This window comes from Juglans microcarpa x Juglans regia, chromosome 4S, assembly GCF_004785595.1.
Source record: "Juglans microcarpa x Juglans regia isolate MS1-56 chromosome 4S, Jm3101_v1.0, whole genome shotgun sequence".
Lineage (NCBI taxonomy): Eukaryota > Viridiplantae > Streptophyta > Magnoliopsida > Fagales > Juglandaceae > Juglans > Juglans microcarpa x Juglans regia.
This window is the reverse complement of record NC_054601.1, coordinates 1,086,192-1,114,021: the sequence shown is the minus strand read 5'-3', so window position 1 is coordinate 1,114,021 and position 27,830 is coordinate 1,086,192. Positions and strand designations below refer to the sequence as shown.

General features: G+C 33.5%; 3 protein-coding genes across 3 annotated transcripts; 1 reads left to right on the top strand and 2 right to left on the bottom strand.

Annotated features, from left to right (window-relative positions):
* Window positions 1–7,685: 7,685 nt before the first annotated feature.
* Window positions 7,686–11,297, bottom strand: LOC121263747 (G-type lectin S-receptor-like serine/threonine-protein kinase SD2-5). Its single transcript, XM_041166812.1, has one exon. It carries the CDS (start codon window positions 10,349–10,351, stop codon window positions 7,895–7,897), a length of 2,457 nt encoding a protein of 818 aa, XP_041022746.1. The 5' UTR covers window positions 10,352–11,297; the 3' UTR covers window positions 7,686–7,894.
* A 7,623-nt stretch (window positions 11,298–18,920) lies between these two features.
* On the bottom strand, window positions 18,921–21,304 carry LOC121263746. Its single transcript, XM_041166811.1, has 5 exons — window positions 21,181–21,304; window positions 20,922–21,079; window positions 20,728–20,842; window positions 20,349–20,463; window positions 18,921–20,071 (listed from the first exon to the last, which is right to left on the bottom strand). Exons 2-5 carry the CDS (start codon window positions 21,038–21,040, stop codon window positions 19,164–19,166), a joined length of 1,257 nt encoding a protein of 418 aa, XP_041022745.1. The 5' UTR covers window positions 21,041–21,079; window positions 21,181–21,304; the 3' UTR covers window positions 18,921–19,163.
* A 3,759-nt stretch (window positions 21,305–25,063) lies between these two features.
* Window positions 25,064–26,516, top strand: LOC121263745 (glycosyltransferase BC10). Its single transcript, XM_041166810.1, has one exon. The coding sequence runs from the start codon at window positions 25,344–25,346 to the stop codon at window positions 26,415–26,417; it is 1,074 nt and encodes a 357-aa protein (XP_041022744.1). The 5' UTR covers window positions 25,064–25,343; the 3' UTR covers window positions 26,418–26,516.
* Window positions 26,517–27,830: the final 1,314 nt, after the last annotated feature.

Here is a 27,830-nt window from a genome sequence, read left to right as displayed (position 1 = left end):
AAATCACGTTGCATTATATAGTGGTGTCACGTCAAAAGGATCATCTGAGTGATAAGTTTTAGATGATTCAATAACAGTACTCTTACGTAATAATATTTTAAGATGGGGATATGTCATTTTTTCAATAAAATGACGATATTTTTATATATTACATTATTATATATTCTATATAAAAATTTAAAATTTGTCAAAAAGGTTTTATATTTATCATTTTTCTTAAAATAAAGAAAAATGATTTGATAGAAAAATAAAGAAAAGGTTAAATTCATTTATAAATTTTATTTTAAAAAATGTGAGTGGGACTATTGATTTTGGTTTTTAATTGGTGACATTTTTACAAAATCTACTTAATAAATCTTGTAGTGACATTGCTCTTAATATAAAAACTTTCAATGTTCAAAGCTTTAACTTTGAAAAAAATATTTGCAATTATGACAAAAATATTTAAGAAACAAATTAACTTAATACAAAGGACTAAAGTAAGGCACATATATTTTGATTCATCTTCTGTTGAGTAGACAACTTAAAATCAAATTTCTTTGTTTAAATATGTTGATGTCGTGTTTTGCAGGCCTAGGCAACTCCAAACTACATGCGCTCAGGTGCTTCCTTCCAAGGAGGAGCTCGGGGGTTGTGGTACTTCCGACGGTCAAGTCAGTCAAAGATTGGAGACAAAGAAAGAGAGTTGAGAGCTAGACTGAGATAGCAAATGAGAGATAAAAAATAAGTAACCCCCTTCTCGGCAAAGTGAGGGGTATTTATACTTAGTCTGGGCAGATCCCCAAGTGATGATGACCTGTATGAGGCTCTATACCGTGGTCATACATTCTCGCCAGATCTTACTTTACTCTAGACATGTCAGGTCTAGCATGGGTCGTTGTTGACACCTAGGTGGGCGCATTGAATGTGGCGTGCTCACCCCTACTCCATTAAATGCGGTGTGACTCTAGACAACCATGTCAGGGACGGTGACGTCTCTGATGGTCAGCCAACTCTGTTCATCTTGCTGCCCTATTAGTCTCCTTGGTGCAGTTTTAGATTGGGTAGGTCCCCACGCTACTTGGGCACCCAACCTCACGTTCCTGGCCCTGGCCTCCTGGGCCAAGCCGGCTCATCCCTGACCCCATGAGCGGGCCTTGGCCTAGTGTCCATCCCGGTCTGGTCCTTGGAGATTTCTCCCCTCATAAAATACATCCAAACTTATGAAGCCAAAATGACCCTCTTCCTACTAATGTTGTGTGGGATGGTAAAGTCAATTAAAATGCGAGAGAATTAAAAACCAAAAACAAATACCATATCAAAAATGGAAAATTTCTATTTTCAATTTGGATATGTTCTATACGCAAATTTAAATATTACAAATAAAATTTTATTATTTTGAGAAGCGTAAGATCGTGAGTAGTGTAGTTGCCATTATCGTATCATGCACACTATAATATTATTCTGTCGTTGATTTAACAGATAGAAGAAGAGGAGGAGGATTGAACACCAACAATGAACTGAAACGGCGACAAAAGCAATTGGCCTCAAGTGAGCTGGAGTTTTTGGTGTTTGAGCAAAAGGGCGTGGCCTCAGTGCTTGGATCTACGCGAGCAATTTAAGTTTATTTGTTGTGGGATGTGAGAAGGGTTGCGTAAAACACCTTGTTTGTTTCCAGGGAAACCATTCCGTCGATGCATTTATACAATATTGTTCACTATAAGCCCAACTCCAGACATAAAAACTCCGTAATGGGCGCATGGCAACTTCCCTTTTGTTCACTGTAAGCCCAGCTTCTTCTGTGTTTCTCAGTTACTCACTACACTTGTACCATGGACTTTAACGTATACCTCTCTTTTTTTTTTTTTTTTTCTTTTTTTTTTTTAAAAAAATTTATATATATATATATATAGTTGTTTCGGGAAGGGGGTCCAACCCCAAGACCTCCAAAAAACCCTAGACCTCCATTTTTGGAGGTCTTGGTATTATGCTACCATATCATATGCCTTTTGGCTCTTTAAGCTGAAGGCTGACAATTATAAAGTATACAAATATCACACAATTATTTTAAAAAAGATTTATGGCACACAAAAATCTACTAAATGGTAAAAACTTAGTTATCAATGCTAGTAAAGGAAGATACTAGTAATTATTAAAGATAAATAATTTGTACAAATTTTAAATAGACAAAACTCGTACATCTTTTTGTAAAAAAGTGAACCAAATCTTAAAAAAAATTATTATTTTTTAGTGAAACTCGTTTTTTTTACAAAAAGTTTACGTGAAATTTGTCTATTCAAGACTTATATATATAACATTATTCAATTATTAAATACGTTTAGGATACGTATTGTAAAATGACATGTTATATGGAGATAGGATAAGAATACAAAGTTATCCATATTCCGAAACAACTTCTGAATTCATTGCATATTAATACATGGGAACCTCGTGCATACCTACATATTAATGTTCCACAGTGAAATCATATATATATATATATATTGCCAACGTACTAAAAGGAGCGATAGACCACACCCCGATACAGATCAATCATGGTTTAAAAATAATTGTGCAGTTAGGAATTTGACAATAGGAATAGAGTAATGCAATATTTAGTAATTAAGTGTAGCGTAATTATTTTAAAAAATAATAAATATTATTAAAAAATTAATTTTTTTGATATCATATTTATTCAAATTTTTTAAATGAGATTGCAGGACTATAAATATAATTTATTATAGGAAAAATAGTAGTTGGGACAAACAAATTGTCGGACGGGCCTACGTTTTATTCACTGTATTTAGTACTACTTTTGACTTAAGAAATTAATTTCCTGTTTTTAATATTTTCTGATTACCCACGTTTAGAAATATAAAGAATTATGAAAATAATTTGTATTATTATTATTATTATATTTTCAATAAATAAGCCCATAACACTATATTAAAATCATTATTTCTATAATCCAAAAAGAAAATCAAAGCAACCTAATCTCGAGAAAAAATAATTTTTTTAAAAAAATCTTTATTGGTTGATCCTAAAGAAAGGTTATAAAAGATATAAAAGAAAATGGGTTTGATTTGTAAGTCAATTCTCTTGTACCATTGATATCTCGGCATAACACGAGTGACCATCACAATGTTAACATTACATATTTTAGATATATTTTTTACTTATAAATATATATTTTTTAATTTTTAGGCCAGAAATTAAGACCCATTTAAATAGTAAAAATATATCATCTCATCTCATTATTATAACTTTATCATATTTGTATATAAAATATAATAAATAATTCAACCTTTTCAATTCTCAAAATAATAATAATATTCTAACAATATATTATTCAACTTTTAACTTTCATCTCAACTTATTATCCAAACAATACAGTAAAAAAATTAAAGTGGTTTGGATTCAGAGATGAGTTGAGATGATTTGTGAATAGTAGAATAAAAGTTAAATTATTTATTATATTTTGTATGGAACTTTGAAAAATTTATTTTGGAATTTGAAACGTTTAATTATTTATTATATTTTGTATAAAAATTTAAAAAAATTATAATAATGAGATAAAATAAATTGAGATAAATTCTAAATTCAAACGAAGCAATCTATTTTGACCACTAGGTCACGTGGTTTCCCATGGGTTTGTAGTCTCTTGCGGAGAGGGTCGTACTCGATCCTGATTGGATTTCAACTGACATGTTTGGATCGAGGGGATGCTTTTTTGGGTCTCGTCTTCTCCAGCATTCCTACACATTTCCTTGTTGCTGTATGTTCCTCCTCTGCCCAAATTGAGTTACCATGCTCTCTCCTTTCGAAGTAATTACATGTTTTTCATGCCATTAAAAGTGATGAATCAAGCATTCCTAGCCGTGAGCACCTCGAACCACAAGTTCGAAAAAGTAAAATGTGGGCCCTGAGCCCAATGGGTCACATAAAAGTCATGAGATTGTTGAAGATGTATGAGCCCTTATCATCTCTATATATCACATTTTAATTTTTTATTTATTTAAAACATAATTATATTTAAGATTAGAGCTTTATTACTTATCATTTCCATACACTATATTTTTTTTAATTTTTTTAAAAATTTTTTAAATTTTATTCTTCTTAAACTAATTGAATCCTTCTACTCATTATCTATATACCATATATTTAGTAAGAAAAAAAAAATTTAAAAATATAAAAAAATATATAGTATATAATATATAAAGATAATGAATAGATTTTTCTGATCCAAACTTTCAGCCCGATTTATAGGGTCGTTCTTTATCAAAGGATTAGGCTTGGATCTAGGAACTGGGCCATGCCCTCCATTAAATAAGATTGTCACATGTGGTTAGAGGGAAAAAAATAACCCTCAACAACGATTAAGAGTAATGTTAAGTATAAGTATTAAATAGATAAATCTCATATAAATTTTTTATCAAAAAATAGATCTCACTAATAAAAAATAATTTTTTTTATACTTTTTTAAATGTGAGATCTACTTTTTTACAAAGATTTGTTTGGACTTGTTTATTTGAGACTCGTAAAAATCATTTCTCAATGCTTAATATACAATTGTAAAGTATTTTTGCATATAAAATACGATGCTAATATAGAAGTGATGGTCGAAGATACCCAAAAAGAAAGAGTCTTTCAAAAAAGAAAAAGTGGAAGGGCGAGGAATTCCTTGTGTATGCATTGTGAGTAATTTTATTATTAGAAAAAGATGGAAATGCTACTAAAGGGACCCATGTGTGCATCTTTTTAATTTACAACCATTATGCCTTCATTATTTTTCTTATTATTTTCCCATTTTGGTTCTTCTGTAACCTAAGACTTCGTATACTCTGTTGATCCCCATGTGCAACCTTTAATTGTGAAGTTTTGATTATTTCCCTTTCTTTAATCACTTGGGGTTGGTGCATAAGTTGGATCAAAGCAAAATATTAAGACATTAAAGTATTGAGTTTTTTTAGTACAGCATATACATCGATCTTTGGCCATATATTTTTCTCCACCACCACCTATTTATATATATTCCTTATCATGTTGGAGGGAGGGTCTTGCTCTAATGCCCTCATGATTTTGTTTATTTCTCTATATATCTTTAATTTGTTAATGCTTATAATTCCATAACAGGTCGGAATGGAGGAAAGAATCATCACTGGTTCACGATGATGATTCGGACTTCGATACGATGCTCTTCGCGTTCATCTATATAATGAATAGTAAGCAAACAAATAAAAATAAATATAGAGAAACACAAGGATTTGCGTAGTTCAACATAAAAGCCTACATCTACGGGTTGTTTGGGAGCGAATTTTACTATAATAAATGATTTTACAATCTCTCATGACTCACACATCTCACAATACAATGGAGGAATTTAGGAGATATCTTTTGGAGTCACTATGTATGGTGGAGTTTGGACATAGAGAGCTTCTGTAGAGAGATTTTGTGTAGCAATTCTTCTAGGTACAAGCGTACCAATTAATATTTTAAAATTGTTGTCAGTTGTATTAAAAAAAAAACTAAAAAAAAAAGAGCAAAACACGATAGGATCCAAAAAAATTGAAACAAAGCGGACTCTCTGTTTCTCCTCGGCACTGTACTCTTTGTAACCACAACTCACTTCATTAAGCTTCGAAAGCATTCCAATGGCATCTTTTTCTCTGCAGAATTCATTCATCTTATTGAACACATATCTTTGTCTCCGCATCTCCTTGATATCCCTCACCATCTCCACCCTTGTCAGCACTGCCTTTTCGAGTTGGATCTCGGCTTGTGACTTTGTCATTGTTGAAATCTAGAGCTTTTCGGACAGCTCTTTTTGGATTTCTAACAATGAACTTAGCCTGCTCTTGCTTTCTTTAATGTCGATGATTACTTCGTTCATTTGTTCCGTTTCTACGACTAATTCTTTCTCCAACTCCGATCGATTTTTTACCTCATCTTTTATAGAAGTTTCAAGTTCTTCAGCTTGCATAAAAGATGAAAAATTTTGTAGTCATGGTTTTTCTAAGGGACCAAACACAAAAAGTACTAATCATAAATTGAGAAACTAAAGAGGTTGCATTAATTAGTACCCGTTGAATGCATAAAGAAATGACCCATCCAGCTTTTGCATGGAAGGCACGTAGAGAAGATTACCAGAGAAGAGAGAGGGCATGCAGGGAAGAGGCGCAATGAAGAGATCATTCGTTTAACTTCAGATCCCACCCAAAACTGTGCTCACTTGAGTTAAAATCAAAACGATTCATTTCATTAAATCAGTCCATGTCAGCTTCTCGGTGCACTTCGGTGCGCAAATTTGCTTGAGTTAAGAGTTTTCCTTTGTGTAGAGAGCTTGTCAGATTTGTGAGGAACTTGCTCCTTATATAGAGGTCTATTTCTTGGAATAATTGAGTCTAACTTACCTTGTAAAAAATTTTTTTTTAGAAGTCTAAGTCTCATTTCTTTTAGGCGTATGAGTCTCGTTTCTTTCAAGAATCTGAGTCAACTTGTCATATCTCTTCTTGACTTTATCTCTTAGCTTGATTTTTAACCTTATCTCGAAACTAAATTATAGGATGCTGATTTGATCCCTACAATCTTACCAAAAGAATTCATTTCGTGATCATATGAAGCTAAAGCTTTGAACCCGGGTCTAAAATGGCTGAGAGCCACTTTAATATAGAAGAAATTTCATGCACTCGTTGTGATTTTGTGCTTCAGGCTTGTTGGTATTTATTTGAAGGATGTGTTCGTGGTCAGATTGGGAGGGGTTGAAATTGACAGCCATGTATTTTTCGGTGTTTTCCAAGATCAACGGGTAATCATGCATGTAGCTACTTCCAATTGTTCAAAGGGTACGTACGCTGTACGCAGTACTTCAATCATTTCTTTGGCAAAATCATATTCAAGCAACCTGGGAGACAACCGGAAGTTGGGTCAATCCAAGGAAGTGAGATAAAACAGATCAACAATCACCAACTTGTTAATTTCTGCCATCCTATTAATCGGAAAACCTCTATACCATTCATATCAATGCCAATTTAGAAGTGAAAATCCTCACCCTATTCATATCGGTTCGGGCAGGCAGGTCAGGTTTGCTTTTTTTTTTTTTTTTAGAAGATGACGGTCCCCTATTTTGATTGATAACTCTCACTTGATGTGGAGCAATATCTTGTATAAAGAGGTCGGATTTTCTGTTCATACTCTGCACAACGCTAGTTTGTAGAAGCTGGAAATTTCCTAGAGGTATAGAAAATGCACTGACCCATTCAATTTAAAGCTATAATCTAACAAAGGGTGTGATCTAAAAGTGTGGATTATTATTCAAACAGCAATTTAGGATATCAACTGTAAAAATGACAGCATGGATATGTTTTTGCAAAAGAGGAGAAAGTCAGCCCAATCATAGTATGTTTCTGCCACCCCCTTGGAAAAGTCCACTTTTGATACAACGTTAAACCCACCAAAATAAGCTAATTATTAAACTCCAAGAACATGTATCTTTCAAAAGTTACCTGAAGGATATAGCACATGGAAAATGCGTTTTATTCCTTTTGAATGGGTTTGTGGCTAAAACCTCTTTCAGGTGTACATCACAGATGCATTTCCAGTGCATAAATTCTTCTCGGTCCTTTTACTTAATTTGTGGATGGGAGGATTGACATGACAGCTTGAGATCACGTCTTTTCAAATGCACCTGAACTTTTGAAACGGGAAAATGGGATAAAATCTCTGGAATTTTGCACTATTGAATATAATCAATCACTCTTTTTCTACAAGGAAGAGCGCATGAACAAGTGAGAAAGCTCAAGCAATGGCTAGTATTACAAAATTTGATTGTTCTGACAAATATACAGGAACATAAAACATGGAAACTGTAGCTGTCCACGAAGGCTCTGATGCTGTTAACCCCCATCTTCAGTTACTGTTATCTTGGGCCAGAAAGCCGCACAGCTGAAAGGTAGGCATCGCTGTTGCAGTCAGATGGTCCTGAGGAAGTGCCTTCCTCGCTGATTGATTTAAAGAAACTTGAATATAGGCGGGAACCCAGTGGAGAGGAAGTTGGAGGCTGAGGAACAGCACAGAGACCTTCAAGCATTTGCACGACTTTGGTCATTGATGGCCTCAGATTCATGTCTTCCTGTACGCACCACAATGCAACCTTAATGGCAGTAAACACTCTCTCATCGTTTTCATCTATCATCAGCTGTGAATCGAGGATGTCTCTCAGTTTCCCTTTTTCCAGCATCTTAAAAGCATAGGATGGGAAATGAGATTTCTCCGAAGTTTCTGCTGGATCGAAGTTTTTTCTTCCACCTATGATCTCCAACAATACCATCCCATAGCTATACACGTCACTCTTCTCTGATATAGCATAGTTTGTGATCCACTCCGGTGCAAGGTACCCCCTGGTGCCCCTTAAGGTTGTGAAAACATGGCTTTGCTCTCGAGTCATTAGCTTAGCTAAACCAAAATCTGAGACTTTGGCAAGGTATTTATCATCAAGAAGCACATTTTCAGGTTTTATATCGCAGTGTACAATCTTGTTGTCGCAATCTTCATGGAGGTAAGCTAGTCCTTTTGCTGTTCCCAACGCAATATTGAATCTGGTGTCCCAATCCAACAGAAACTCATCCTTGTTTTTCCTGAATATCCATTTATCTAAAGACCCATTTGCCATGTACTCATAAACAAGAAGCCGATGAGTTCCTTCAGCACAGAACCCCTTAATCCTGACCAAGTGGAGATGATGGATGCTGCCAATGATGCTAACTTCTGCTCGAAACTCCTTCTTCCCTTGTCCAATGCCTTCTAACTTCTTCACAGCCAGTCGAGTTCCATCAGGGAGAGCCCCTTGGTAGACAGATCCAAAACCTCCTTGCCCAAGCTTCACTGAGAAGTTATTAGTTGCAGTTTGAAGATCTCTGTAATTAAAACGAATTGGCATCCCAGATAAGGTCTCCAAGAAATTATCCTCCTCAGAGGTCTCGCGAGGAGATTCAGGGATTCTTTTCTTTTTCCTGTAAAAACGAAATCCTACATAAAGCAGGCCAACAATGACTAGTATTGTTGCAATAGCTATAATTACAACATATGGGAAGCGCTTTTGGCTGCTTCCATCTCTCCCAGTATTTGTGCCACTCCCTCCATTACTCAAGACCTTAATCAATGAAACGAAGTCAGAGCCCTTATCAGAGTTCTGGAAGCTACCTATCCTGTCAAACAGATAGCAATCTCCCGTGCTGTTCTTGAAGAACAAAGCAAGGCATGAGCAGTTACTAGCACAGGACGCTTTGCAACCATTCAAATCAGATTTAGAAGAAGGTGGAAGGAACCCAAGTGCAAAGTAGTTAAGCCCATCCCCAGCATTTACGAGTTCTGTAGAAACCCTTGAGCGACCACATGGAGAGACAATCCCGCTGTTGCAATTTGAAGAAGAGGCAAGAACCGAAGGGCATCGGCACCTGTTGTCGCTGAAACATATATAGTATGCACCACAAGGTTCCGGGTTGCTGCATGGGTTGCTTGGTATTTTTGTTGGTGAAGTAACACTCGATTGTCCATCTTGGAGATTGTAAAAAGAGATGAAGCCATCATTTCCTAAGACTGCAATCCAAGTGGCATTGGTGTCAGTGTTGTCTGAAAAAATAAACTGCCACAGTAAGACCTTGTTTTTATCATAGAACCTCCATGAATTTGCACTGAGAGATGCTACGGTGACCACACCACCATCTTTATTGATGGTCTTTCTGCTGTCCTTCCCCATAGACCAATATGGTTGTGGAGTTTGAAAACCCGCAGAAAGTATCATGTCCCCTGACTTGATCTCCAGAATACAAGTCAAGTTACTGGAGCTAGGATCGCTTATAAGTTTCAGTCCTTCAAAAAAATCTTGGTTCGATAACAGGGTATCTGTGGGATGACTAAAACTCTGCCAGATTAATGTACTTTGATTCCCGAGCAAAACCAAATTCCCCGAGTCGTGTAATTCCATTGCTGTAACTACTCTGCCACCAGTTTCTACTGACCAAACCACACCGTTTCCTTTTTGCAAAAATACATTACCCTTTTCATTGAACACAAAATAATCAGAATTTGTAACTGGGGAGCCTCTATTTGCAGACCAGACTACTTTCAAACTCCTCGTGTGAATGATTGCTAGCAGGAACAATCTCACATCTGGGGTAGTGACAAAGCCGAAAGCAAATTCCTTCTTGGCGGATAAGAGAAATAGCCCATCATTGTCAATATATCTCATCTGAGACGCTTGAAACCCGGGCTGAATTTTTCCTACACTTTGAATGCTAGCCAAACATTTTGCAGACAAAAGGAGAACAGACAACCACAAAAGGCCTATGAAACGAAAGAAGCCCCAAGTTTCCATGGCCCACTCTAAGAACTTAACAGTCTCGGGAAAATCAAAAGTATAGTGAGAAGAATAGAATTGGCCACCCAATAAAAAGAAGTATTGTAACTAGAGGTAGAAAGGAGGAAGGCGGATGTCGAAAGAGCAACAACGCCCTTCGACCGTTGACATTTTAAGACGGGATCGAAATGCCCAAACCTTAAACAAGCTAAGGAAATGGACAAGAAGATATGACAAGCAGAATTGTCCTAAGTTCAGCTAAAACTTAATAAAATATGAGGTACAAAGAAGACAACCCATAATCCAACTGCCCATATATGGTTTTGTTTCCAATTAAAAGCCTCCTCAGGTTTGCTATCAACCCAGTTCTCTTTGATTCCTAACTTGACTTTGAGCGCACAGCTTGGAAAGCTCCAAAATCATATATTTAAGAAATAATTCGACGAAACACGTTAAATTCAAGTACTGCAATCACACAAAATTCTACCTTTCATGCTCAGAAAGCATCGAAACGCCTGAAAAGAAAGAGATACAATAGTCAACGAATGGTGCTCTTTCACTTGACATAAATTGGAAGAGGACTACCCACTTGAATCCCAAGCTAGGAGAAGATTCGATGCTGACAACTTCTGGGTGCTCTTCACCTAGCGATAAATTCAAAGAGAGCCACGGCCGCCCAGTTGAATTGAAGGCCAGGAGAGGAAGGGAAAAATCACAATTAATAGGTACCATTCATTTGAAAATGGCATGAGAGCAAGTTGCAGGAAGCACAGAAAATTATGTCCAAGAAACCACGTTCAGAGGAATTATCCAACACACGACAACAGCAAATGAATAGAAGAAGGGGACACAACCAAGGAAAGGAGGAGAAAAAAAAAAAAAAAAAAACAGAGTGAATTTGCAGATATGGGTCTCTCAGGCTTTTTACATGTGTTTCTGCTTCGGTAATGAGGTTTGGAGATCTGAGGTCGGATGTATTATTATAAGAAAAATGATAAACACAGTACTTTATATAACAATATTTTATATAGGCGGTTCAGTAACGTCAAGGAAATAGTTTACTGGTTGTTTGAACAATGACAGCCAAAATGATTTCCGTCAAGCCCAAAAACACAAGCACAAGGTAAAAGTCAGATAAACTTTTAAACAAAAATAAATAAATAAACATGAACCACTTGGAACCGTTCGGATGGCTAAAATGTTACATCTTATTTTATTTTATTTTATTTTATTTTTATAATTTTTTTAAATTTCTTTACAAAATAAAATAAATAATTTAATTTTTTTTTAAATCACAAAAAAATAATATTTTAATAATATTTTTTTTAATTTTTAATTTTTATCTTAATATATCTCATTTTATATCACTGGCCGGATCTTAAAAAAGCATGCTTTATTTTTTGAGCGGAAGAAAATCAATAGCTTTTTTTTTTTTTTTTTTTTTTTTTTTTTTAAATTTCTTATCCCGAAGCTGATAAGAATGGAAGGCGGGGAATTCGCATTGAAATGAATGCAAGCAGTTGGAGTAATTAATTGAAAGTTGCAGAGTTTGAATAAAGTTGAGGGATGGGGATGGATCGAGGCTCGGAAGTTTCTGCAATCCAAAAACCCAAGTCGTGCCGAGCGTATCGTTACGTTTGAATTTAGAGATGAGTTAAGATAATTTGAAATGATTTAAATAAAATATTATTTTTTAATTTAAAAAAATTAAATTATTTATTATATTTTATATAAAAATTTAAAAAAATTATAATGATAAGATAATATAAATTGAAATAAATTTCGATTTAATCAGATAGTAGGCCCCAAACTAATTAATAAAGTCTCTGTGGGAAAGTTTTGTCATTAGAGAAATGCTTCTCTCAATCAACGGCATCAGCTTCTTGTCGTAATCAGTCTTTCAACGCAATACTACGCCACGTTTGTTTGGAGTAAGCAGGAAGAAAAAAAGAGAGGTAGTGGATGGTGCAGCCGGGGAAGGTTCTTATACTATTTTTTGTAGGAAGGAGACACTAAAATCTATTCTAATCCTCCAAAATCAATATCAACCCGTTTAAAAGGTGTGGGCTCATAAATCATACCATCCCTCCATTATTTTTAAAATGATTCCTATAAAATAAAGTAATTTTTTAAATTTACAAATTGATATAATTTTATATAATAAGTTAGAATTATTTTATAATAAAAATAATTTTACAATCTAACGAATATCATCAAATCACGTCAGTTTATGAATTTATTTTTTTATAATCTTTTTTATGACTAAAACATTTTTCAATATCTAAACACTATTATTTTATAATTTTTATGCAAATCTTTTTAATAAAATATTATTATTTTTTAAATGGATGATCTAGCTATATTTTGTTTTATTTTATTGAACAGCTATGCAAAAATTATAAAATAATTAGGCATATATCATTATTCTTTTTAAGTTTATTCTATCTTTTACCAAGTTTAGCGATCGAGCGTACTAGAAATTCCATATAGAGTAAAACCACGTACGGTTATTATTTTCTTTTCCTTTTTTCTTTAATCAAATAGTATAAAATTTTTTTAATAGAGGCATAAAAACGTACAATAAATTATAGTATTTGTTTATTGATTGTGGTCTCACACTGTAATCCTTTTGTCAGTCATATTATAATAAACCATGCAAGTGATCTTTTGATAATTTGTTCAGATTTTTTCAAGAAATACTTATAAGCAAATTAAACCTTTTTATATAGTACTCTATTTATTTATTTATTTATCTCAAACAACATTATCGTACAAAGTGCACATGAAGAACGAAGACAATGGAAAAGAAAGGAAAACTGATGTAAAAATAGAGATCCTGATATTGAACCCATGCATGCAGTCAACCAAATTACGACCGATTGGGTCACACTATCGCTATCATGCGAATAACATAAATATAAACAGCTGTTATATACTACTTGCAATTAATCATTATTATTATTATATGCTTATATTTAATTATTTCTTTAACTAATACCCAGAAACAACATATATATTATATGGTTCGATTTCTGGAGCGTACATAAGATTTTTGGAAACACAAAATTAATCTCTAGCTAGGGTTACCTTAAGAGACACGAAAGGTCTCATACACGTACGCTTGATTTTAACGTGACGGCCTGCTCCTATAATATATATATATATTTTTTTTTGTTCTATTATTGATCATCAGTAGACTACTGATCTTAGCATAACATGAAATTTAACTTTCACGTACGTACGAGAATGTGGCATACAATTAATATTATTTTCCAATTAAAACATATAGAATTTATGCGTGAGATGATCAAGACTAGGTAGTGATCGTAATATGACGACCACCGGCCAGTAAAACTCGGATTTTGGCAAATCATACGATCCTCCTATATTATATGAATCATGTAAGTGGTGCATGGTATTTTATTCACTTGATCGATCAGAATCTTCTGATGATCATCTCTAGCTAGCTAGTACTGTAACGATTAAGAGATATAGAACAGTATAAACTATATATAAACTAAAATAAGATCATAATACATGGGCCACATTAATATTAATTACAATATAAAGTTGATTAAATTAATTATTGTATTAATTCATATATATTTAATGAACACGCAATAACACGTACCATACAGCTTTCTTGGGCTTAATCTATTCATGTAATGCAATACACATATAAAGTAAACAGGAAAAAAAAAAGTTGCGTTAATTAATATATAATTGATTAGAGAATTATATATATATATATATATATATATATATTACTACATACGGGCTACAGCAAAGACCATTATGTCGGAAATGTATTCAATATTGATATATAGAACTATATATTGAAGTGGAAGCTTCAATTCCAGTACCATTACCTCAGGATAATTTTTGCATAAATTTTTTCAAAGAATAATGCTGTTTGTCCCGATAATTTGTTTTTTTAGTAATTAAATAAGTGTTTTTGAATGATATTATGAATTTCCTTTTAAAAAAATATGTAAGTGTATAAAAAAAATGAATAACAAAAAAAAAACCAATTGGTCTTATCGGAACCATCATCAGCGTATACCAATCTCACTCTTTTTCAAAATCTTTAAAACTAATTACAGGTTAACAATTAGAAAAAAAGTTAAAGATAAATGTTATTTATCATTTCTATATCACATATTATCATTTGATTTTTTTTATTTAAATAGAAAATAAAAATAATAAATCACGTATTAACGTTAACGTGTGGTATAAAAAATGATAATAAGAATTTTTCGAAAGTTAAATTGACCATGGCCTTTTTTTTGTTTCCTACTTACCAGACCGGTTGAATCGAGAAACAAATGCAGCGTGTACGACGGGCTACCTGAATTACAGCTAAGCTTTAGGCTTTATTTAAATAGTGAGGTGAAATAGAATCATCTATGAATAGTATTAAATTAATTTAAAATTTATCTGTTTGAATCTGTATCTAGTATTATTAGGAAAAATTTGAATAAAATTATTATAAGTTAAATATTATTTTTAATATAATTTTTATTTTGAGATTTAAAAGGTTGAATTATTTTTTTATATTATTTGAGAGTTTGAGAAATTTGTAATAATTAGATGAAAATATTTAATATTTAAAATTAAAAAATATTTATATTTATAGTGTTTGTATATTGACATGAAATAGAATGAATTGAGTTGAGATAATAGAGAGAGTTTTATAAAATTCACTTAAGATGTGTTTAGATATTTAATATGGTACGCTTTGCAAACTTTTCATTTTCTAAATGTCAGCTACTAGTAATTATGAGTGATCGGATCTGAGTTTGCGTACGTCCGACTGAATATATAGTTCAACAGCTTAACTCATGAGGATGCAGTTGGATCCATCCATATATATAATTAACCATACATCATGGTCTCGACATGGAATTAATTCATTAATTAATTATGCGTTATGGTTGTCACTCGTGATATATTATATTAATTAATAATCCTCTGTATTTATATACCTGTGACTGTGAGAGTGGAGACAGATATATATATATATATATATATGTGTGTGTGTGTGTTGTAAGATATATATATAAGATATATATCGCATGATGTCTGCAAAATGGGCAGGACATGTCCTCTTAAAATATTACCAACAAATATATACCTATATAAGTACATTTAGCTACCACAAGTGACCTTAAAAATCCAAACATTGTGGTACATGATAAGATGATCCATCTCATACATGTTATATATGAAAATTTATTCTATTATTAAATCTGTGGTAAAACATATATCTACGTCACTTAAATGATATATACAATTTAATTTATAAAATTAAATTATATCATATAAATATTTTATTAAATTATATATTTTACTGAATATAATTTTTCAAACATGAAAGAAGGTGGCATATATATAATATGGAGATCGAGGAATTAATATCAATATTGCCGGTACGTACGTTGTAGTTTGAGGAGCTACCAATTTAGCCGGAGACATTCACATGATGCATGCAGCTAGCCCTAGATCTCACAGGAACTTCGGCCATTCAAGGATTATTTTATTTTTTTCTATCTTCTTTCGATGAAGTAGTACCATGCACACCACCACATGCAAGGAAATTCTTTCTTTAATATTACCAAAGGAGAAGTCACTGGACAAGCTGCTGACATTGATGTGATCCGTATTTTCCAGTTGAGATCATGCATGCATTAGCAGGCATGCAATTACTTCCTGAGCTGTTCAACTTCAACCACCACGTTCAAACTCCATTGCACCGGTGAGGGAGCAGGTTTGTACGTAATAATCTTTAATTTTGTGCCCCAACCCAACTCAACTATACCAAGAAAGTGATGACAACTAATAATAGTACTGTATTTATATAATATAAAGATTTCTATGTATTATTCGTAAGAATTGTATTATTTATCATCTCGATACTTTTAAAAATAAATGTATTCTTTCTGTTAAAAGAAAATAATTTATATAATCCTATAGTGTAGGATCAATCACTTAATTTAGTCATGCAAATTGGTCCATTATTCTTGTATATATTATGAGAAATGATATTTGTAATCTTGAGATGTGTAAGTCTTACATATTTTTTTTTAAAAAAAATTAAATAAATCTTGGATAGATATAAAAAAAAATTATTTTTTTAATAATAAATCTCACTTTTTTTGTTTCAAATAAAGTACTACTCAGGATTTGAACGTATGATTGTATGTCACATTCACAGTACTTATATTTGTTTTGCTAATTAATTATTAATACTATTATGAAAACGAGAAGAAAAATCGCTTAGAATAAAATAATAATTAATTAATATATTGCTCTGATTTTCCAAGTAACGCTGGTCTTGGTTTTGGTCTTGCAGCACTGAATTAAGGAACAAGAAAAGCAGCTTTAATTAGGTTCTCAGTTTAACCTTTGAAAATATATCTGACTTTGAAACAACGACCAAGTACCAAATGAAGGGAAGGGAAAGCCGAAGTGGAGACTGAAGAAAGCCTGAATTTTACATAATTCAACGTACAATTAAAATGAAAAATGATAGTATGTTGAATGAGTTTCTTCTATTATTTTGACTGTTTATGTATTTATTTATTTATTAATTTTTTTACTTAATAATTAAAAAAGTGATTTTTAATGTATTAGTGTATTTTTTTATTTTTAAAAATATCTAAATTTTTTAAAAAAATATGAACAAAAAAATTAAAATATACACTTCATACTATTGGACACGTCTAGCAGTTAAAGATAGACGGGACACTTACAGCACCATAGAAAATGATAGTATGCCCCAAATTTAAACTATGGGTTAGGTAATCTTGAGAACTTAACGAGTTTGAAGAAAAGGCAAGGTAAATTAATTAGAAAGTTCAACTTTTGCATATATACAGTACTTCGGATGAGTAGCACTGAGATGAGATCGATGTAACATGCAGCTTTGGTCAAAAGTGCCTCTTTCTCTTAGAATTAATAGTAAATAGGTGGGGGAAGGTCATGGCCTTAGAGTTTGGTTAAATTTGATAGAATACCCCACCATTTGAAAAATGAAATAATTAATTTTACATCACTGCTTCAATCTTATTCATTCATTTTTCAACAACATGTATCTAATAATCTACGGTCGAACTGTTCCTTAAGAAAATTTATGATCTCATTAGTTTACTTTATATCTTTATTAATATAACACCTCTCTTATATTTAACTAGAATTGTCCTTTTTTTTTTTTTTTTTTTCGGCGAGTTTGTGCCCATGTGTGAACCATATACAAGTCTTATGCATTGTTTAGGCCCGGAGAGAAGCCCAGGTCCCATCGTTGAATTGAGTCATAAGTGAGCAACTTTTAGAATTCGTGGGCCTAGTGAAAGAAGCCCAATTAAACCTGGCCCAAGTAAGTTATCATAGTTTTGTTTAATTTAGGGAACGTTGGGGGGAGGAATGATTTCGGAATAACTATCTCATAAATATAATGAAAATGTCTAATTTTCAAATTCAAAGTCATACATATATATATATATATATATATGATCCAAAAAAGGAGAAATAAAAAGGAGGACCCCCACCCACTAGCCAGTCATTCATTGAGCAATTTCTTCCTACTCCTGCTCCTAAAGGACAGACAGAGAGAAGGCCATCAAAAAAGTCCAGGTGAGGGGCCCCCTGCCTCAATCTCAAATACAGGAGGAGCAGCAAAGGGATTATTCTGCTCCGGGGTCCAAGAATAATTGGTTCTACTTCAGAAGTAGAGGAGTGAAAAACTAAATTAACCCAAGCTTCTTCCTTTTTATTTGTGGCAATGGGAGACAATGAGGTGTCCTTTTCCCAACCCTAATTATCATCCCCCATTCAATTATGCCTTGAGAGTTGAGAGACTATTGTGGAGTGTGGACCCCTTTGTTGCTTGGTCTACTCAGGAGGAAAACTAAAATGATTATTAATGATTAGGTGTATCAATAATCCTTACAATTATTATTTTTTAATTCTAATACATTTGTGATTTGTTTTTTGTTTTTCTGAATTTCCAGTTAATGATATTTAACTGTTTTTTGAAAAAAATATATGATAGTGTTGATGTCATGTTTATGTTAGAAAATAGAAAAATGATAAACACGCATAATTTTTCACATCGCATTATACAATCATGTTTTAAAATGAAGGATAGTTTAATAAAATATTCTATAAAAATAACATCACTTTACAAAAATACCCTCGCTTTAAAACATGTGTTGTGAAATATATTATAAAATGTGTTGTGTGGGTCGAGACAAAGTGAGCTCTCAATTCTGAATGCTAAAATCCAGGCTTGATCTGTCTTCCTCTTCTTCAATCCCAACCCACAATACCATTCTTCAGGTCATGCACAAACCCATCTCCTTTTCCAATTTGTTTGATATCATACCTCACCACTTCTGCCTTCCGTAACTGATAGAAAAACCCCCATATGTGTTGATGTAAACATGTTTTATAAAGCCTCGAGTGTTATCAGCCTCCATTTTAAACTAGGCACACTATCTCCCAACACTTTATTTCTTCAAAAATTCAAGGGCACTGTTCTGAAAGCAAATCTTGATAGTGTATGAACTAAGTCAACACAGATTAATGGCATATAGTTCAATATTATACTACCAGCATCAGCCATACAAGACTCTTCTGTACATTGCACATTAAAAGGCCTCTGCAGTTAGATTATCCATCGCGTGCATCTAATTTAAACTGAGTCTGTTTACATTTTTACAAATGATGCATCATTGCAAATAAGCAACTCGTCACTATCTAATTTAACCATATAAAGATTGCAAGAGACAGTTTCCACACCAAGATCTGAAACAACATACTTTGAATCGGTCTACGAACCTGCATTTCTCATACTTCCAGTTAGGTGACTACATGGAAGCTTTGGCTGCCGACAGAGCTGCTGATCCTCTGCTGGGTGGTCAAAAACTGCCTTTCTCTTTCTCGTTGTTTCTTCTACATTTCTTTCGCCATCATAAATCCATTTTCTTGAACACAAGTCTAATGGTCCATGCACATATTTCCCGGGAAAGAGGGATAGTTTTTTATCCACTTCTGGTGCTTGATAACAAAACTTTCCTCCATTTGGAGAATTACCAGAATCAACATCTTCAACATCTAGTAGTTGGACCTTACTGTTTCCAACACTAGGGCATGTATCAGACACAGGGCCCAACCGCAATGATAGATCACAACCAATCTTACATAGTTTCTGAGGAGTTCCACTTGAATTAGTTTCGATCGTCTGATATGAAGCATCTACATTACATGAAAAGAGGTTCTCAATACCCACCTGGGCAGGGTCCAAAGTGTTAGAATCCATTTTAGGGAGGATTCCAAAAACATGCTGGGATTCTTTGAATGGGCAGTCATTAACATAACACAAGGGATAAACTGAACAAAAATTTGACGCCAGATAGCTTTCCATAGGTAGACTGGGGATATTACAAGAAGGCAGAACATTCTCAGATGCAAAGGGATACTTGTTAGACGCATAATCGATGTTTTGAATAAAATTGCTCGGACCGGTTGGAATCAGAGAGGCAGGATTCAATTTCACGAGTTTCGGACAGCGTGACAAGTACTGTAAATTGGTGGTATGATTCCCTTGACAAGCATTCTCAACAGTTCCGGAAGAAATATGGAGGGGTTCTTGAATACTGGGAGTTAAGTAACACTTCGGGTTGCAATTCCGCTGGCTCCTTGATGCTCTTCTTGGGGTGCAGCCCAAATTTAGAGCAGCTGAGTGGTTCAGATAAAGAGTAAAGAATTACAAAGATATTTAACCCAGAAATCTCTCTTTGATTGTGTCTATATCCAGTGCTTTTTTTGTTAGAAACGGAGAGAGGAAAATTACACACGGTTACCACGTGATCAAATCACAAACTCTTGGCAATTGATTTCAAGTCCAACCAAAATTAAACTAAAATAATGAGAACCTAAAAGCATATATGCAAAATTAGATTGAAAGTAAAATACATAAATAAATAAACTTTCAATACAAAATCGTATGGGTTACCTTCAATACATGGCTGGAGAAACTTTCCATTTTCTGTACTCTCATCACGCCTTATAATTGTATTAATGGCGTTAGTAGCTCGGTCCCACAACGTTTTAAGGTCCATGTATTCAGCCTAAGCAAGAAAGAGGACCCAAAAATATGAGCTTGAAAAGAAGATGGAACTAAACCCAGATGCATATACTAAAGCAGTAAAGCTGTGTATCAACAAAGCAAATGTGGTAAATGAAAGAAGTTTAGAATACTCGAACTCACAATCATTGAAGTTTAGGACCCAAACAACATATTTGGCCTTACTCATGAAGTAAATACATGTAGCTCAGTTGATTGTTTCTTTAGGGGAAACCAAAAAAAAAAAACTTCGCTCACTTGTGTATACCTCGGAATTGGCTTTGGAGTACATAATGTCTTCTGCTTTGAGCACAACAATAGGGAGCTTCTCCTGCCATTCTTTGTTCTTCTTCGTAGCTGAGCTATGAACCTTTTCGACAACCCTAAACAGGCAGACGGCACAGATTAGAAATGTTTCATGGGATACCTGGGCATATATCTATATTGTGCGATATGGGGTACCTGAAAATTTCTTGAATGAGAGAACCTCTGATGGGCTGGTGTCTATCGCTGTGCCAAGCTTTCCTAACACACTCATAAGGTCTTGGGCCTGGTCTAGGCATTTTCCCTAATTCCTTCATACGCAGAGAGACAGAAAGGGGAGGGGGGGCTTAAATTTCCTGAAAGAGAAACAAAGTCCAAGCTTTAGGAGAAGTTTTGGTGGTTTCTGCTTTTGCTCTACTTTCTCTTACTTCCGAGACTCTGAACAAAAATGCAGTACCTCCAAGATATTTCTATTTAGCAAGCAAGGAAGAGGGGAGGGGGTTTGGCTTTTTCCTCTGTTTGCAGTATTCTTTCTTTTCTGTCACAAGTCAGAATTATTTGTGAATCTTTGGTAATGAAACTCAATTATTTCCTTCTGATAAATAATAACTCTCTTCTTTTAATATATCTTTTGTGGGTTCTGTTCGGATGTGAAAACTAATTTAACATTGACGAGTATGGCGTGTCCCCCACTCATCCACATGCCTGCTTCCCCTTGCCCCTAGAGTCCCTTTCTCTCTGTTTCTTTTGTCGTTCAGCACTCTGTCTCTCTCTCTCTTCCTCTTGACCATTCATGTCGAGGAAGTGGGAGAGATTTGATAATTCGGTCACTGTCGATGGTCTTTTGGCAACCCCAACCGGTACTCGATACTGTAACAATGGCAAAAGGAGCGACATGAGGCAAGCTGGGTGTCTGATTCTGGATCGCCTCATCTCTTCCCCTCTGCCGACCATTCTTACGAGAAAATTATATATACAAAAAATGTAGATTTTATTGCTTTGGTTCTGCTTAAACTTTAATTTTATCACACTACTCTTAACACATTATTATTAATGTGTTTTTTTTTTTTTTGCGTCAATTAATATAAAAAAATTAATGTTTTATTTTTATAACTACGATAAATTTGATAACAATTAGGCCTCGTTTGTTTACTTAATAAAATGAATCTCATATTTAGTCATTCGTTTGTTTTCACAATTCATTTCAACTCATCTCATATAATTATTATAATTTTTTTAAATTTTTACACAAAATAAAATAAACAATTCGACTTTTTTAAATCTCAAAACAAAAATATCATTAAAAAAATATATTTTAATAATATTTTATTTAATTTTTAACTTTAATTTCAACTCATCTCATCTTATCTATGAAAACAAATAAAGCCTCAACAAATTTCTTACTGTTGATGAGATTTTACATTGCGAAGAGGAAATTGAAAGTAGACCACTTGAAACATTAATTTTTCCTTTTATCGTCCACATAATCGGTAAGGAAAAAATAAAAATAAAAAAGGATAAAACATTATGTGTAATGTATAGAATATGGATGAATATAATTTTTCTGAAGATTGAATCAAGTGCTGTATGACTGGGTGCATTTTGTCCATTTATGTAACTGATTATTCAAGGAATATCCTGACTTTTTGCTGATTTGGGTAATTGAGTTTTGTTGCAAAATATCGTTTTTTACATTAGAACTATGTCTTGTAGTTCTTGTGATTTGTTGCTATAATTAATTTTTGTACACGATTAGATGGAGCTATTCTCCCTCCTATAAATTGGATCTTATTTATTCAATAAAGCTGAACTTACTAAAAAAAAAAATCTAGATTTGAGTTGTAATCTAATATCAATCGTATCAACAACATAAAACTACTAAGATGGTGGATAAAAAATGTTAATACTCGTTAGCAAACCTCGAGGCTCCAATATGCTTGTTTGGATATATGTAGACGGAAAATAATGATAGGAGAGTTAAATTATTTTCCTTTGTTATTTAGAAGTTAAGGTATAGTTTGGATAGTAAGATTATTTTAGATAAAAGTTAAAAATTATATAAAATATTGTTAAAATATTATTTTTTAATATCATTATTTTTTTAAGATTTGAAAAAATTAAATTATTTATAAAATTTATAAAAATTATAATAAACAGATAAAATGAGATAAAAACATATTTATTATCCAAATAGTGCCTAAAAAAAACAAGTTAGTTGAAGTGCTCATCATCTGGCGGTAGGTTTATTTCACTTCAATCATTTCGTTTATTTTACGAGTATCTAAGGCTTAGTTTATTTTAAAAGATAAGATGAGTTGAGATTAAAATTAAAAAATTGAATAAAATATTATTATAATATTATTTTTATTTTGAGATTTAAAAAAATTAAATTATTTATTTTATTTTGTGTGAAAATTTAAAAAAATTGTAATGATGAGATGAGAGATTTTCAAAATTTTCAAAATTTTGGATTAGGGGTGGTGGGCATAGGTTTGATATTTTTAGAGAGCGGAAAATGATGTACCTTAGACTTTTTCCTAGCTTGTTATGTTTGTGAGGAGATTTATTTGATTTTCATTCAATTTATTAGGGTAAGGCACGTTTAGATATTGAGATGAGTTGAGTTGAGATGGTTTGTGAATAGTAATAAAATTATTATTTGAAATTATATAAGATAAGATGAGAAATCATTAGACAACTCAATCAAACAATTTAGACTGTGTTTGGATGTTAAATTGAATTGAGTTGAGATAATAAAATATTATTTGTTAATATTATTATTATTTTGAAATTTGAAAAAGTTGAATTGTTTATTATATTTTGTATTGGAATTTGAAAAATTTATAATGATAAATTGAAATGAGTTGAGATGAGTTTAAGAACCAAACAAATATTTGGTTTAATTAATCCACCTTTTTAGACGAAGATGGACGGGTACTCTAAATTCATTAATAGTCCTAATTTTCGGTGGAAGAATACCATCTACAAAGATAAAAACTTTGGAGTACTTACAAACTATCTACTTCAATAACAATGTGTTTATAAGTTACTCAAAGTAATTGGTATTAATTGGACATCATGATCGATCTGATTGTTTTTTTTTTTTTTCATCATCTAAAAAACTTTACAAAGCTAAACATATTTGTGTGATCCTGTCCTTGCATATAATTTAGTCTAGCCACTATACGCTATATTAATGTAAAAAGAAAATAAACATGGAGCGTACAACCAATATAAGATGTAAATTGAAAACCTTCATGCATTTCATGTGAGTGTAGTCAGAATAAGGAGTCGACAACCCTTTCCTTATTTGACCTTTTGAGTACCAAGAGTACTTTTGTTTTTGTTTTTTATTTTTATTTTTTGTTTTCTTAGGACAAAATGATTATACAAATCCTGTGTGCAAGCCTATGCCTCCCACCCCCAACCTAGTTTGTTATTTGGTCGGAGAGACAAGAGAAGATTAAGACTTGATTAGATAGTAAGATGAGTTGAGAATTTTATAAATAGTAATAAGATAGTTTGTAAATAGTAGTGAGACAATTTGAAATGATTATTTTTTGAGTTTTGAAAAATGAGAAAAAAAAATTAAATAAAATAATATTATTTTTATTTGAGAATTTAAGAAAATTAATTTATTTTTTATTTAAAAAATTAAAAAATTTGTAATAATTAATTGAAAAATTTTATATTTAAATTATATTTAAGAATGGGATATAGTTTTATTTTCAAAGAAACCCTAACCGTAAACTAATAACGATCAACCAACTGAAATAGCTAAATTTCTGGACACTGCTTATGGCAGAAAGACAGGTTTTTTATTTTTTTGGTACCAGCTTTCTGAAACCCTTTAAATGAGAGTACCAACACGATGAATGTGCTACGACTATGTCCCCACACGTGAGGCCCAATACATTAAAACCTCGCACTCGAAAACGGCAGGCTCACGTAATTGACATTTGCATGCTTGCCACGTGTAGTTACTGTCGTGATATCCAACAAGGTGCTTCGAGTCTTCGACAACTCGAAAAACGTTGTTACCCAAAAAAGGAAAGGAAAAAGTTTGCTCAAACTGACAACGGAGACGAGCCCTCATCAAACTTCAATCCAGACCGTTCGATTACACAATCACGAAATTCGAAAAATTCAATCCTACGGATATAAATATGGGTTGAAACGCCATCGATCGGCGCCGAACTCTAGGATTGTTATTAAGAAAAAATCTCGATGGCAATTAGTGGGACTGCTTTTAGGTTTGCAAAATCATTTCGGGCTTATCTCCGCCGTCGATCTAGGATAGTACTTTTGTAGTAGTTAGATTAGAACCCAAATCCATACACCAAATCCCACTCTCCCTCTCTGATTTCACTGTCTCGCTCACCATCTCTCTGCTTTTTCGATATTGACTCCATTTGCTCTCTGACCACAGACAATCATGCTGTCCCCCACTCCACTCTCACTCTTTTGTGCTGTGCTTCTCTGCTTACCCCTCGCCGTTGTCTTCACCGTCAGGACCCCACTAGCATTACCACCATCACCACCACCAACACCATCAGCAGCCATGAAAATCCAGAAACCATTGTTGTACACAAGCTCGATTGCACCCAAAACTATCAGAAAATGGAGCTTCAATCCACCACTGCGCCACCATTATCGCCACCCCCAGAAGCCATTGTTGTTACCAAGCTCGATCTTACCCAGAACCACCAGGAAATGGGTCTTGAATCAACCACTGCGCAACCATTACCGCCACCCCCAGATGACGAAGACTCGCTCTTCCGATCTGCATCCCTAGCTAACCCAAAGCCCTCTCCCCGAACTTCACCCAAAAAGGTCGCTTTCATGTTCTTAACCACCGCGGCTCTCCCATTTGCACCACTCTGGGAACTATACTTCAACCAAACAAGTAAAAACCTATTCAACATCTACGTCCATGCAGACCCCACTTACCAGTACGAGCCCCCGTTCTCGGGCGTCTTCGCTCACAGAGTCATCCCCTCCAAACCCACCCGCCGTTACACCCCAACTCTGACCTCCGCAGCGCGTCGGCTACTTGCTCGCGCGCTTCTCGACGACCCTTCCAATGCCATGTTCGCCCTTCTCTCTCCCTCCTGCGTACCACTCCACTCCTTCAAGTTCACTTACAAAACCGTGATAAGCTCCAAGAAGAGCTTCATCGAGATTCTCCAGAACGAGGGCGGGGCGTTTGGGAGGTGGGCAGCGCGTGGGGAGGACGCGATGCTGCCGGAGGTGAAGCTGGAGGAGTTTCGAATAGGGTCGCAGTTCTGGGTGCTGACACGCAAGCATGCGAGTCTTGTGGTGCGTGACCGGAGGCTTTGGGCCAAGTTCAAGCTGCCTTGCCTGGTGTGGAGCACGTGTTACCCCGAGGAGAATTACTTTCCCACTCTACTCAGCATGCGGGACCCACGGAGGTGCGTTCCAGCGACGCTGACGCACGTGGACTGGAGGGGGCGGTTTGACGGCCACCCTCGCACGTACGAGGCTTCAGAGGTGGGACCAAATTTGATCTTATCGCTTAGAAAGGATCGTCCAAGGTACGGTGACGATAGAACGAACGGTTCGGATTCATCTGTGTCCAAAAGGCGTGACCCGTTCTTGTTCGCCAGAAAGTTCTCCTTCGATTCCATTGAACCGTTGATGAGTATAGCCAACGACGTTCTATTCAAAGATTAGAATGGAGTGGCGTTGTTTGTAAACTTCTGATGTTGACGGATAATTGTATAAAAAACATATATATTTGTGGAACAAAAAGCCAATAATGGTTTGGTATTATTTGAAAATCGTTATTTAAATATTCAAACTACACCTAATGTTTAGAATAAAGAAAAATGATATTTGCAAAGTAGGTATCTCATATTCATTAAAAAAAAAAAAAATTCAATAACTTTTTTTAAGAAAATGCGTAAGATTTGCAGATTGTATTTAATATTATTCATCTTTATATAATCATGTCAGTCATCTATAAAAAAAATGATATTTACTGTTATAAAGTAATTAAATATGAGATTTATATGAAAAATTATTTTTTTAATAATAAATATTATTCTTTTTTAAAATGAATGTGAATTTAACATTAATTTTTATATAGACTTCATTTATTTTCACAATTTCTATCATCTCATCTAATTATTATAATTTTTTTAAATTTTCACAAAGAATAAAAGAAAAAATTTAACTTTTTTAAATTTTAAAATAAAAATAATATTAAAAAAATATATTTTAATTATATTTTACTCAATTTTTAATTTTAGTCTCAACTCATCTCATCTTATTTACGAAATCAAACTAGGCCCTTATTCTCTGTTTATATATATTCTGGGCTTAGCCCAAAACGAGTAAGAAGGTCACACCGATATCGGGCATGGTTGATGGTTTCACTGGACTTTTGGATCGTGAGTCTGTTTTGTTGGTTAGTTGATTGGGCCTGGGCCTTCATGGTTCATAATAATTCTTTGGGCTAAAAGGTCAGGTCTGTTCATGGAGTAGTGTTAATGCATAGTTGGGGAGTTCCAAATCGGCTGGTTTTGGTTCGTTTTAGGGGGCAGAATAGAATAATCTTAATTGGGTCCACATTCTCCGCCTCAAAACCACCATTACCAGGACATAAATGATATCCGGAAATGAGCTTTTTGAATTTGGATATTGCTAATAATAAGCAATCGAATAAATAATGATACACATATATATATATTATTATTATTTTATTGAGTCATTTTAAATTCATTAATGTGATAGTGATATTTTTAATGTTTTTTCTTTAAAATTTTCAGCTGATTTAAATTTTAAATTTAAATAGTGATATTCTAGTTTTAACAAAATTATATATATATATATATATATGAAAAAGAGAATTGCTATAAACACAAAGAGTTTACACAAAAATAAATCCACAAACTGATGTGCCTTCACGTGATTCGTTAGATCTATTTTATACTAAAAATAACTTTACAATCTGATGTATTACATCAAACCATATCAGTCTATTGATTTCCTTTTGTATAATTCCTTTGTACCTAAAGTATTTCTCTACTTTGGTCACACAAAGAAATTTTATAAAAGTTAACTCAAATTAAAGTGAATTGATGT

Coding starts and splice junctions, on each gene's coding strand:
- LOC121263747 (XM_041166812.1), bottom strand. CDS start 10,351: ATGGAAACTTGGGGCTTCTTTCGTTTCATAGGCCTTTTGTGGTTGTCT.
- LOC121263746 (XM_041166811.1), bottom strand. CDS start 21,040: ATGAAGGAATTAGGGAAAATGCCTAGACCAGGCCCAAGACCTTATGAG. Junction 20,464..20,727: donor ACTCCAAAGCCAATTCCGAG/GTATACACAAGT, acceptor TTTCTTGCTTAG/GCTGAATACATGGACCTTAA. Junction 20,072..20,348: donor TCTCCAGCCATGTATTGAAG/GTAACCCATACG, acceptor TGAACCACTCAG/CTGCTCTAAATTTGGGCTGC.
- LOC121263745 (XM_041166810.1), top strand. CDS start 25,344: ATGGAGCTTCAATCCACCACTGCGCCACCATTATCGCCACCCCCAGAA.